This window comes from Propithecus coquereli, unplaced genomic scaffold, assembly GCF_000956105.1.
Source record: "Propithecus coquereli isolate 6110/MARCELLA unplaced genomic scaffold, Pcoq_1.0 Scaffold482, whole genome shotgun sequence".
NCBI classification, from domain to species: domain Eukaryota; kingdom Metazoa; phylum Chordata; class Mammalia; order Primates; family Indriidae; genus Propithecus; species Propithecus coquereli.
This window is the reverse complement of record NW_012150641.1, coordinates 1,604,861-1,617,301: the sequence shown is the minus strand read 5'-3', so window position 1 is coordinate 1,617,301 and position 12,441 is coordinate 1,604,861. Positions and strand designations below refer to the sequence as shown.

Sequence of the window (12,441 nt, the reverse complement as noted above, 5' to 3'; positions counted from 1 at the left end):
ATATTTTTAGCTGTCCAATTAATTTCTTTCTATTTTTGGTAGAGAAGGGGTCTCGCTCTTGCTCAGGCTGGTCTCGAACTCCTGAGCTCAAATGATCCGCACCCCCTCGGCCTCCCAGAGTGCTAGGATTACAGGTGTGAGCCACCGCGCCCAGCCTCTTGTCATCATTTTGATTGGTTAGTTTTTCTCATTCCACTTTTTTCCTCAACTAGTTGTAAAGTCATTAACTCGGTTTCTGTTTTTTTAGAGGTTACTTTAGCAATTATAACATGCATGTTTATGTTATCAAAGTTACTTATCAGAGTTAAATATCAACAACAAAGAAAGGAGCCATTAATTCTGCATGGAAAAGTTGAGGTAGACTTTCCAGAGACTTTTTAAAACTATTTTTTAAATATAAAAGTAATCTGTAAAGCAAGTTCAAATAATACAGAAGTAAAAAATGTTGGTTGCCTTCTCTTAGCACACCACTTGTATGTCCTTCCATAACCTTTTCATGAGTGAGCATAAAAACAAAATGTGAACATGCTATGTGATTGCTGCAAATTGGTTTTTTTTAACCTTACAATACATCATAGACATCTTTCCATGTCAATACATTCAAATGTACTCCATTATTTTTAAGGATGATATAATATTGCATTGAATGGATGAATCATAGTTTACTTAAGCATATTCCTTTTGATGGGAAATTTACATCAATACCAATTTTTCTCTATTAAAAATAGTGCTGCAGTGAACATCATTGTACATAAATCCTTGGCAACCCTATGAGTATTTCTGTAGGATAGATTCCTAAAAGTGGAATTGCTTGCTCAAAGGGAGTACATTTTAAATTTTTTCATTAAAAGAATTCAGATAACTGTAAGGAGTTTAGTATGATTGGACTCTATGTTGGTAATGATGAGGTGGATAGATGGTGGGTGATCCTGAAGGGTCTTGTAAGCCATTTAAGCAGCCAGAAATTTATTCTTTAGAAAATGGAGCCATTTGAAGGGTTTTACTGGGTGTATGGACTTAAAGCTTGGAAAAAAGGTCTAGGCTAATGAGAGAGATTTAGGAAGTGTTATGGTATAAATGGTAGCAAAAAGCCCAGCCTAAATGCCAGAAGTTTAGGATACACATGTAAAATCATCAGGGATCTGAAAATGTTAGTAAACAGTAGAAAAGAGGACTAAGGACAGAGCTCAATTCAACCTTTATGGGCAGTTGGAGGAAGAACAGCGAGCTGAGACAGAGTTAATAGAATGAGAATGAGGGGTTGGTGGTATCATGGGAGGTAAGGGGAAAATGATTTTAGTAGGAAGTACTGACCTGGGGTGTCAGGTATTGCAGTGAGACCATATGTGATAAAGACTGAGAAAAAAACATTATTGGATTTAGAAATTAAGTTCTTTGCAGTGAAGTACTATACATGGAAATGAGATTTTAGTGAGTTGAAGAAGGAATGTAAAGTGAGAAAATGGAGACAGCAATTATAGATTAACTGCTTAAGGAGGAAGGGACACTAACTGGCATTTATTGAATGCCTGCTGGGTTTCAGGTACTATACTTGCGGGACTATATATGTTATCTCAGACACGTATAATGGATTTGATTGCTCCACCTAACATTTCTTTTGGTTAAAAAATATATGTCTTTTGCCCAAAGTCACTTTCACTTTGGTGTACGTATAAGGCGTGAGCACCTCATGATTTAATAAGAAAAGGGAACCTCTTTCGTTTCTTGTGGCAAAATTCTTTTTCTTCATCCCTTCTGAGGGGGAAAGTTGGTACTGGATTTTGTCTACATTATATCCTCCATCTTTTTCTAAGCCCAAACAGAATTGAGCTGACCATTATCTCACCTTCCTCCACTCCCAGGCCCGGTATGAAAGCCAGCGGATCCAGATGGAGTCAGAGCTGGCTGTGCAGTTGGAGCAGCGGGTGACGGAGCGGCTGGCGCAGGCTCAGGAGAGCAGCCTACGGCAAGCAGCCTCCCTGAGGGAACATCACAGGTACTGGGACTCACTGGATGCTGCTTCTCCCCAACACGTATCAGTGCCCTGCCCATGTCTTCTTGGGTATCTTTACCGTTTTCCAACGTGCTGGCTCCCAGAGTACTTTCAATAGGACCTAAGTTTCTCTTGGGAAGTCTGCCTTCAGGTGCTCACGGAGAGCCAGAAATGCCTGGGAATTTTCATCCCATAGAGGAGCCCTTAACCAAAAACTAATGGGTACAAGAGTATAAATTGCCTAGCTCCCTTGCTGGGACAGTGCTGAGGAGACCTGCACTATCTCCACAGCTGCTCTGTGGGATTAAGCCTCATTCCCAGCCCAGTCTCACTTCTCTTCACTCCCATCAATATTTTCTGGAAATGCTTCTTAAATAAATCACCCTCCCATGAATCCTCATCTCAGTCTCTGCTTCTGGGGAACCCATACTAAGACCCCAGCTTCGATCTTTTCTCTTTCCTGTGCCATGGCCAGGCTGGCTAACTGTGGCTATCTGGTTCACTCTCACATGCACCAATGTTGTCTTTTTCTCATGTGGTCGTTTCTTCTGTCTGCAGTTTCAGTCCTCTTTTCTCACCTGTGTGCTCTTAGGAAGCGGCTGCAGGACCTGACTGGACAGCACCAGCAGGAACTGGCCAGTCAGTTGGCTCAGTTCAAGGTGGAAATGGCAGAACGAGAGGAACGGCAGCAGCAGGTGGCTCAGGACTACGAGCTTAGGTACTGGTCCCTGGAGTATCTGTTGTAGGCCTCAGCTCATGGGTACAGCCCAAACTGGGAATGGTAAAGAGCTGCTCCCTTGGTAGATCTGTCCTCTTCTAAACTGGCCCTAGCTCTTTTCAGAATTTCAGATGTCTGACGTTCCATTCTGGTTCTTCCTATCCTTCATGTCTCTGCTTCCTTATAAGCCCCGACTTACCTCTCCCCTCTTTTCTTCAGACTGGCCCGAGAGCAAGTGCGAGTGCGAGAGCTGCAGAGTGGGAACCAACAGCTAGAGGAACAGCGGGCGGAGCTGGTAGAGCGACTCCAAGCCATGCTGCAGGCCCACTGGGATGAGGCAAACCAACTGCTTAGTGCCACTCTCCCGCCTCCTAACCCTCCAGTAGGCATTGCCCCTTGAGCTGGCTTTTCAGAGTTTCTTTGGAAGTCTAGCTCCCTCCCAAGGGAAGTCCTAAGTTCAGTTCCTAGGCGGAAAAAAAGGGGAAAAAAATCGGTGGACTTTCCCAAAGATAACCATCTCACCAAAATACATCATTTTTCCATGGCCATAGCTCACTCAGACTGGCCCCATCCATTGGGCATAACTCTGTTCTCCCAGTCCCAAGAGGTGATGATTAATATGTGGTACTAGTTTCGTAGAATGATAGCTGAATTAATTATGAGGGAAAGGGCCAAAAATTGTTGCTAAGTCCTGCCCAAGAGTCGAGTCTCCCCCTAACCTTTCTTATATTGGCATCTCCTACTTCCTTCTTTTAATTATGAAATTTTAATTATGAATTATTAGCTGTAAAATTTTTGGGAATAAGTAATAATATGCACATGGTAAAAAAATCCAAACTGTTCAAAAGGCTTTGCAGTAAAAAGTAATCTTCATCCCATCCTTGTACCTCAGTCTTCCAGTTTTTCTCCCCAGAAGCAGCAACTGTACTGGTATCTTGAATGTCTCCCCTCCCACCTCTCTTCCGTGAAGCATATACCAAACGGTCCCCTTCTATATGCTGCTGTATAACCTTTCATTCAACCAAGTGTTTATTGATGGATATAATAGTTGTTTCCTATATTTTGCATCTACAAACAGTGCTGCAGTAAATATCATTAATATTTGTGTGTCTTTGTGTAAGTGTATCAATAAAATTTTGAGAAATAGAATTGTAAAATCAAAATTAAGCGGTTTAAAATTTTATAGTATTACCAAATCTCCTTTTAAGGAAGTTCTAATAATGTATAATGTTATTAAAGTGTCTGTACCATGTCTTGTCTCTTTAAACCCATTGGACTTTGATGCTTCTTTCTGCCTTTCTTTGGCCAGGTTCCTCCTGCTGGCCCCTCCAGCCCTGGACCTCAGGAGCCAGAGAAGGGGGAGAGGAGGGTCTGGACTATGCCTCCGGTGGCTGTGGCCCTGAAGCCTGTATTGCAGCAGGGCCGGGAAGCAAGGGACGAGCTGCCTGGAGAGCCTCCTGTTCTCTGCAGCTCCTCCTCAGATCTTAGCCTCCTGCTGGGCCCCCCTTTCCAGAGCCAGAATTCCTTCCAGCCCCTAGAGCCCAAACCAGATCTCCCTCCATCCACAGGTAACTGGGGACAGAAGTCACTGGGATTCCCCTTACATGCAAGAATTTGTCCCCTCTTACCTACCTTCCTTTCTTTCTGGGACTTGAGCATTTAGTTTCCCAGATGTCTTAGTGATCATAGGGTGCAAGGAGCAGAAATCTGCTCACGTTGGTTCAAATAAAGGGAGTGAGATCTCATGGAAATATGATGTCACTGGACTTAACGAGAACTGGAGTCGGGAATAGGGGTGCTATCAAGAACTGAGGCTGCTGTTCCTTCTGTCTGTGGGCCTGAATAGTCTCTTGGCGCTGCCTTTCCTGCACATCTGCTCCTTTCTCTTGCTAGACCAGCATTCTCTCCCATGAAAGCTCTTGCTCCTCTTCACTTGTCTTGCACATGAGTTTGCCCAGCTGTGACACTGACTCTAGCTAAGACTCTAGATATTTATAGAGACATTGATATCTCCATTTTTTAGGTCCACTTAAAAGAGGCCATCTGAGGAGTTGGTAACCATCCATTGGATTGGCTGACTTTGGGTGTGGTGTCTACCCCTGGCTTAAAATGTCAGCTGTGACTTGGGTGGGTGGGGGTGTTCTGTGTGGTACAAACATGACTACATGGGTCAAATTAAGTATAAGGGATAAATTGCATCACAATTTAAAAATTTTAAATTATGTAATAATAAAAGAATGGGGGCTTGTTCTGATAAAGAGGCCAGAACCTGTCTGTAATCGTTTCTTTTCTTTAAGGAGTTTATGGTGGTTTTTATTTATTTAGAGTTTGAGTGCCACAGCTTTCTTTTTCTGTCTATATTTCTGTCTTAGAATTCAGCTGTGCCGTCTCCCAGTCACCTTCAACCCTTCCCTGTACATCTCTTTTAAACTTCCATTGTCTTCTCCTAGCTGTGATATTTCTTTTACATTTGACAGGCCCCTTGCTTCCAGGTATTTGATGAGTTGATTTGTGGAGGAGACCCTCCCCCCTCCAACACGATGCACCCACACACACCTATTTCACTTTATAGCTGCTGGGGCTTTCTCCTCTGCACTTGGAGCCTTCCATCCTGATCACAGGGCAGAACGGCCATTCCCTGAGGAAGATCCTGGATCCGACCAGGAGGGCTTCCTAAAGCAAGGGCTGCCACCTACTTCTCAGCTGGATGGCCTCAAGAATTTTTTGCACCAGGTAAGAGAGACTCCACCTAGACTATCTTATTTTTTTCTTCCCTTCCTCATTTCCTCTTTCCACTCTAGGAATCCAGGAATTTGGCTTCATTCCCTTTTTTATTATTATTTTTTTTAGAGACAGAGTCTTGTTCCGTCATCCAAGTTGGAGTGCAGTGGTGCAATCATAGCTCACAGCAGCCTCGAACTCCTGGGCTCAAGTGATCCTGCTGCCTCAGCCTTCCAAATAACTAAGACTATAGGCACACACCACCATGCCTGTCTAATTTTTTTTATTTCTTGTAGAGACGGGGTCTCGCTGTGTTGCTCAGGCTGGTCTTGAACTCCTGGCCTCAAGCAATCCTCCTGTCTCAGCTTCCCAAAGTGCTGGATTACAGGCATGAGCCACCACGCCCAACCCTTCATTTTCTTTTTAGGACTAATACTTTGTCCCAGCTTCTTACTTTCTCAGTCTATCATTTCTATTTCATAATTCCCTTCTAGAACTTAGGTGACCAGCCCTAGCTCTTACTTCACTTTGCTTCCCTCAGATACCTAGGTCTCTTTCTTTATCAGTCCTCTAGGGAACCTTACTCTTTTGTCCCCACAGCTGCTGGAGACAGTACCTCAGAACAATGAGAACCCATCTGTCGACCTGCTGCCCCCAAAGTCTGGTGAGTTCCAACTCTGGAGAAGGTTGGGGTTGGGGCCTGGAAAAGATGGGAGTTGGTTATCTAGGATGAATTTTCAGGAGCCGGCAAAGGTGATAAAGCGTAATAAGTGCTAGTGGTAGCACTTCTTGGCTCTTTGCCCCATTTCCTGATTCTTGGATTGCTTTCCTTTTGCTAGGTCCTCTGACTGTCCCCTCTTGGGAGGAATGCCCTCAAGTGCCACGTCTTCCACCCCCTGTCCATAAAACTAAAGTTCCCTTAGCCATGGCGTCTAGTCTTTTCCGGGTCCATGAGCTTCCCTCATCCCATTTACAAGGCAGTGGTCCCAGCAGTGGCTCCCCAGAGAGAGGTAAGCAGGTCATGGTTTACCAGGGAGAGAAAGAGGGAAGGTCCTCGGTGTGGAGCGAACACCTAGAACTTCAGGCCCTTCTGAATTCCTAGGGAAAGGGGATGAGGGCTGGGGAAGGGGGCCTTCAAGGGAGGATGACCATGATTGATATGTCTCTCAGGTGGAGATGGGCTTGCATTCCCAAGGCAGCTGATGGAGGTGTCGCAGCTGTTACGACTCTACCAGGCTCGGGGCTGGGGGGCCTTGCCTGCCGAGGATCTGCTGCTCTACCTAAAGAGGCTGGAACACAGCGGGTACAAGCCTGGGAGGGATGAGGAAGGATTTGGAGGATAGACTCTGGATTATGGGAAATGCATCAGGCAGAGAAGAGTAGAGAGTATATATTGTACACTGAGTAGAATCTTTTGTCTTTTTCTGGGGAGGAAAGTGAAGGATGAGACGTAGGTCAACAAATCTCCTTCTCTCACTGTTCCCCACCTTTCTTTTGTCTCTTTCTTTCTACTGCTTTTTTCTTTACTTGTAAAAAAAAAAAAAAATCTCAAGCTGGGCTCAGTGGCTCACACCTGTGGTCCCAGCACTCTGGGAGGCTGAGACAAGAGGACTGCTTGGGGCCAGGAGTTTAATACCAGCCTGGCCAACATAGCAAAACACCATCTCTGCAAAACATTTTAAAAATTAGCTGGGCATGGTGGGGAGCGCCTGTAGTCCCAGCTGCTGGGGAGGCTGAGGCAGGAGGATCGCCTGGGCCCAGGAGTTTGAGGCTGCTGTGAGCTATGATGATACCACTGTACTCTAGAGACACCATCTCTTAAAAAAAAAAATTCTCTTCCCCATGTCTCTCTACCTTAGTTTTTTTTTCTCTCTTTACCCAGCAGCTCAAAACTCAGAATCCTAGAATTTTCACTATCTAGTATAACTTGTTCTTTGATTCCACTAATATCTTCTCCTATTTGAACCCCAGATCTATCATGTTTGTTCTCATTCTTAAGAGACAAATTGGGGAGTAGTTCTTCAATCCAGTGTTGGGCAAATTGAGGGCGAGTAGCTTCCCCATCTTCATACCCTTGATTTGTGTGGCAGGACCGATGGCCGAGGGGATAATGTCCCCAGAAGGAACACAGACTCCCGCTTGGGTGAGATCCCCCGGAAAGAGGTGAGGGACAGTGGGGTGGGGACCGGGGAGAAAAGGGCTCTCATTGACTAGTTCCTTCACCTCTACACACTCCCTGCTGGCTCTCTGCATTGCCTGGCCCCTCAAGCTCCGGTTCCCACTCTGTAGCATGGTCTCTCCCCTGTGGTGACTGGCTCTCTGTGTGCACTATGGCTTTCCTCCTGGGCTGCGGGATTGACAGTATATGACACTGACTTTTTTCTCTCTTTTCCCTCAACTCCCAGATTCCCTCCCAGGCTGTCCCTCGCCGCTTTGCTACAGCCCCTAAGACTGAAAAACCTCCCACCAGGAAGAAAAGTGGGCACCCTGCCCCTAATAACATGAGGAGCCGGGGGGGAGTCTGGAGATGAGCCCCTTGCCCTTCTCCTCCTCTTTGTTCCCTTCTTCTTCTTGTTATTATTTTAATAAATGATCAATAGTCTGTATTAGAGTTTCTGACTCCCAGGAATATGGAAAATGGAGGTTTTGTAGGAAACTACTTTGTAAAGAAACCCCATACTGTTTGAGTATGTTTTTTATTTATTATATGTTTATATGTTATTCCTGGGGGAAAAGACATGAATGCTTTGAAAGAAGGTCTGTGACTAGATTTAGAAGTGTGAGTGAGCTGAGTCTGTGTTTGAAGAGTAAAACCTACAGAGTGATTAACTCCAGTTGGTCGTGGAATTATGGATGATTCTTATTTTCTTTTTTATACATTTCTGTATTTTCCAAATTTTCTAAAACAAGTATGTATTACTTTAAAAAGCAGAAAATAACAAACTTTTTAATAAAGGAACAAGTTATTATGTAAAAAGTTTGGGTAAAATTTGGTTGTTGGGGAAAGAGTTTTCTCTTTTAAGAGAAAATCATTCTTTCAGGTTGCATTAGTAGGATTCAAATTGGCAGTTCTGTTCCAGCCAGCAGCTGTATTGTGGCTACCATCTTCACTCCTTTGGCTTTAAAACATGTGTAAAAGACTAGGCCAGGCACGGTGGTTCACACCTGTAATCCTAACACTTTGGGAGGCTGAGGCAAGAGGATTGTTTGAGGCTAGCAGTTTAAGACCATCCTGACCTAATGGGTACAATGAACACTCTCTGGGTGATGGGCACACTTTTAACCCTGACTCAAGCATTACAAAAGCGATCCATGTAACCAAAAGCTTTTCTACCCCCTGTAATACTTTGAAATTTAAAATAAAGTAAATACTTAGTAATGAAAAAAAAAAGAAAGACCAGCCTGAGCAAGAGTGAGACCCTGTCTCTCCAAAAAATAGAAAAGTTAGCCAGACATGGCAGTATGTGCCTGTAGTCCCAAGCTATTCTGTAGTCCCAGCTACTCAAGACAGGATCACTTGAGCCCAGGAGTTGGAGGTTGTAGCGAGTTATGATGATGCCACTGCACTCTAGCTGGGTGATAGAACAATAACCTGTCTCAAAAAAACCTATCTTTTTGTAAAAGACTAGAGTGCTGGCAAGAAAAAAAGTCACATTTACAAAACCTTTCATCCTAATGCTCACTAAAATGAACAAAGAAAAACAATGTTAGGGAAGAAAATAACATCTGCATGACACTAAGAAAGGCCCTGGCTTCATGGTACACATACTCAAAAACATGTAGTACAATTTCAGTTAAATTGGCAGAGGATGTCTGGGGACCCTACACACAGCTGTCAGCTCTGGAGCACAGTGCAGGCTGGTGGTGATGGGAAGTGCAATTCTGAAGGGCCTGGTCCTAGGTGGGTACTTAAGGTTCAGAGTTTACTAGATTCCCTGAGGAGAGCAAGGCCCTTCTATTTGATCCTGAATTATTTGATTGGATCTAGAATAGACATACTAGTTAAAATAGACTCACACAGTATTTCATACTAATAAATGTTTAGGTTTTATTTCCTTCCACCTAAGTACTTTCTAACTGCCAACAGAGGGAAAAAGGAAGAAAAGATGAAGATATATGACCTACAATTGTGTGGGTTCCCCATGTCAGCTGTGTCAGGACAGCCATCCTCAGGACCACTGTCTGGCGTGTACAAGCAGAGAAATGAAAGGCACAGTTGTGTGGGAGTAGCCCCAGGCTCAGTGGGCTTTTCAAGCCTTGTTTACCCATGTATGGCAATGTTTACTTTTCTATTTTTACCGCAAGTACATAAAATTGGTTTCATCAAACTCTCTGATTCATGGCACACTATGATTGGCAAGAGATGGTTTTATATGGTTTTTAAAAGTTGCTAAAATGAACACCCAGTGCATTCTTCTCTCATTATCTCCTGGATTCCAACCTGCCAACATCAGTCAACATGCCCTACATTTTTCTTGATGTGAAGAACAGTCTGGAGAATATTTCCTAAAACAACTCTTCAAAACCAAGTCAGAAAAGGGGACAGTGCTGACCTACCATTCTGTGGTAAGACAAATTTGATTTTTAAAAATACAGATATTGTACTCACATTAAGATGTGTTTCTTCACTAAAGATCACCAAGGAGGCTGGAGAGGAAGAGAAAACCCATAGCCAAGCAGTTCCCCACTTTTTCCCTCCATAATTATTTGGGGAATATACTGAGAGAGGGGAAAAATGAAGGATTTTAGGAGTTCCATTGAAACCTATTTCCAGAGAAAGTAGGTGTGGCCTTATTTAAGCTCAGGTTTCACTTGGTGTAGATGGGGCATGGATATGGGACTTTGTCTCCTGAGAAACAGTTATTGTGGTTGGGGGTGGGGAAGGTCCTGGTGGTGGAATATATTAGGGTGAAGGCTCAGTTGCTATAACAAAGAACCCCAGTGATAAGGTGGCTTTTGGAAAAAGTTTATTTCATTGGTTATGACACTGAGCGGTGGGGTAGTTATACTCTACAAGGTCACTTAGGGTCTCAGGTTCTTCCCATTTTGTTGCTCTGCTATCCCCTGGAGCACTGTCATTGTTTGTGGGGTTGAAGCAAGATCAATGTCATGTAGGACTCCCCGCTGGCAAACAGGGGAAAGGGCTATGTCCAATGTCTTAAGACCCATACCTGGAAATGCTGCACATCAATTTTGCTCATAATTTCACTGGCAAAACTTTGGTCACATGGACACATCTGACTGCAAGAGACTCAGAAATGTAGCCTAGCTGGGCTACCGTGTACGCAGCAATAACTGCTCATGCAAGAACTAAGGAAAAAGTAGACGGGATTTTGGTGGACAGCAAGCAGTCTGCCCTATAGAGGGTGGGGCCTCTCTTAGAGAAACTGAAAACTAATAATTTAAGACAACTCATGCCAATATTTAGTAGTGACTAACTATAGATAATGAAAAAACACATTGGCCTATGTAAATTAGTCCAAGCTGCACAAATGAACTAACTAGCCCCTACAAAACAAAGTTAATCAGGAAAAAAGAAGGAAAAATTCTAATCAGTATTCTTATTGAGAAAGATGGTATGAAAAAATGCAGTCATAAAACAAGAATTTTAGGTTAGAAAAAAAAAACACAAAAGAGCAGAATGGACTCCACTTGAAACTATATATTTTAATTAGAAGAAAAATTTGAGGAGGCTGGGTGCACTGGCTCGTGTCTGTAATACCAGCGCTTTGGGAGGCTGATGTAAGAGGAGCTCTTGAGCTCAAGAGTTTGAAACTGGGCAAGAGCAAGACCCCGTCTCTACAAAAAATTTTTAAAAAAATTAGCTGGGCCACTTCAGCCACTCAGGAGGCTGAAGCAGGAGGATTGCTTGAGCCCAGGAGTTGGAGGCTGCGGTGAACAATGATGACGCCACTGCACTCTAGCCTAGGCAACAGAGTAAGACCCTGTCTCAAAAAAACAAAAAACAAAAAACACCACTCACATTCAAATGTTTACTGTAGCACAATTCACAATGACAAAGATAGGGACTCAACCTAAGTGCTCATCAACCGATGAGTGGATAAAGCAAATGTGGTACACACACACATACACACACATGCACCACGTGTGTCTTTCTTAGCTATAAGAAAGAATGAAATAATGTCTTTTAAGTACTTTGGATGGAACTGGAGACCATTATAAGTGAAGTATCTCAGGAATGGAAAAACAAATACCAGATGTTCTCACTTATAAGTGGGAGCTAAACAATGGGTATGTATGGCCATAAAGTGGGGTAATGGACATTGAAAACTAGGAAAGAGGGGACTATAAGAGGAGTGAGGGGTAAAAAATTACCTGTTGGGTACAATGTACACTATTCTGGTGAGGGGTGCACTAAAAGCATTATACAATTCAGCATTACACAATTCATCTGTATAACAAAAACCACTTGTACTCGCTAAATCTATTGAAAAATTTTTTTTATTTCAGCATATTATGGGGGTACAAATGTTTAGGTTACATATATTGTCTTTGCCCCTCCCAAGTCAGAGCTACAAGTGTGCACATCTCCCAGACGGTGTGCACTGCACCCATTCAGTGTGAATATACCCAGCCCCTCCCACCTGCCCAACACCGATGAATGTTACTACCATATGTGCAACTGAAATTTTTAAAACAATTTTTTAAAAAGTACATATGCAAAAAAAAATCTCGTTAAGTCAATATCTTTTGTTTTGCAATTAATTATACTAAAATTGACTTATTTTCTATAGGTTTTAATATATCATTTAAATTTTAATATATCATTTAACATAGCATTTAATGTTAATATAAGTTAACATAAAATTATGTTAATTTATCATTTGAAATATATAAATTTAATGTCATTTAAATATATCCTGTATTTTATTAAAAGATGAAGATATATGACCTACAATTGTGTGGGTTCCCCATGTCAGCTGTGTCAGGACAGCCATCCTCAGGACCACTGTCTGGCGTGTACAAGCAGAGAAATGAAAGGCACAGT

General features: G+C 42.9%; 1 protein-coding gene across 3 annotated transcripts in view; it reads left to right on the top strand.

The window, feature by feature from the left end:
* The window catches only part of CNTROB (centrobin, centrosomal BRCA2 interacting protein), a 24,568-nt gene extending 16,530 nt beyond the window's left edge, over window positions 1-8,038 (top strand). For 2 of the 3 annotated variants that reach the window (XM_012655744.1, XM_012655741.1), the window contains 10 exons: window positions 1,863-1,996; window positions 2,586-2,711; window positions 2,931-3,093; window positions 4,021-4,279; window positions 5,284-5,444; window positions 6,033-6,096; window positions 6,272-6,442; window positions 6,603-6,735; window positions 7,523-7,595; window positions 7,838-8,038. In XM_012655744.1, coding sequence (XP_012511198.1) covers window positions 1,863-1,996; window positions 2,586-2,711; window positions 2,931-3,093; window positions 4,021-4,279; window positions 5,284-5,444; window positions 6,033-6,096; window positions 6,272-6,442; window positions 6,603-6,735; window positions 7,523-7,595; window positions 7,838-7,963 — 1,410 coding nt within the window. In that variant the 3' untranslated portion in view covers window positions 7,964-8,038. The remainder of the gene's footprint in view (window positions 1-1,862; window positions 1,997-2,585; window positions 2,712-2,930; window positions 3,094-4,020; window positions 4,280-5,283; window positions 5,445-6,032; window positions 6,097-6,271; window positions 6,443-6,602; window positions 6,736-7,522; window positions 7,596-7,837) is intronic. The other variant, XM_012655742.1, reaches the window with a different exon arrangement.
* Window positions 8,039-12,441: the final 4,403 nt, after the last annotated feature.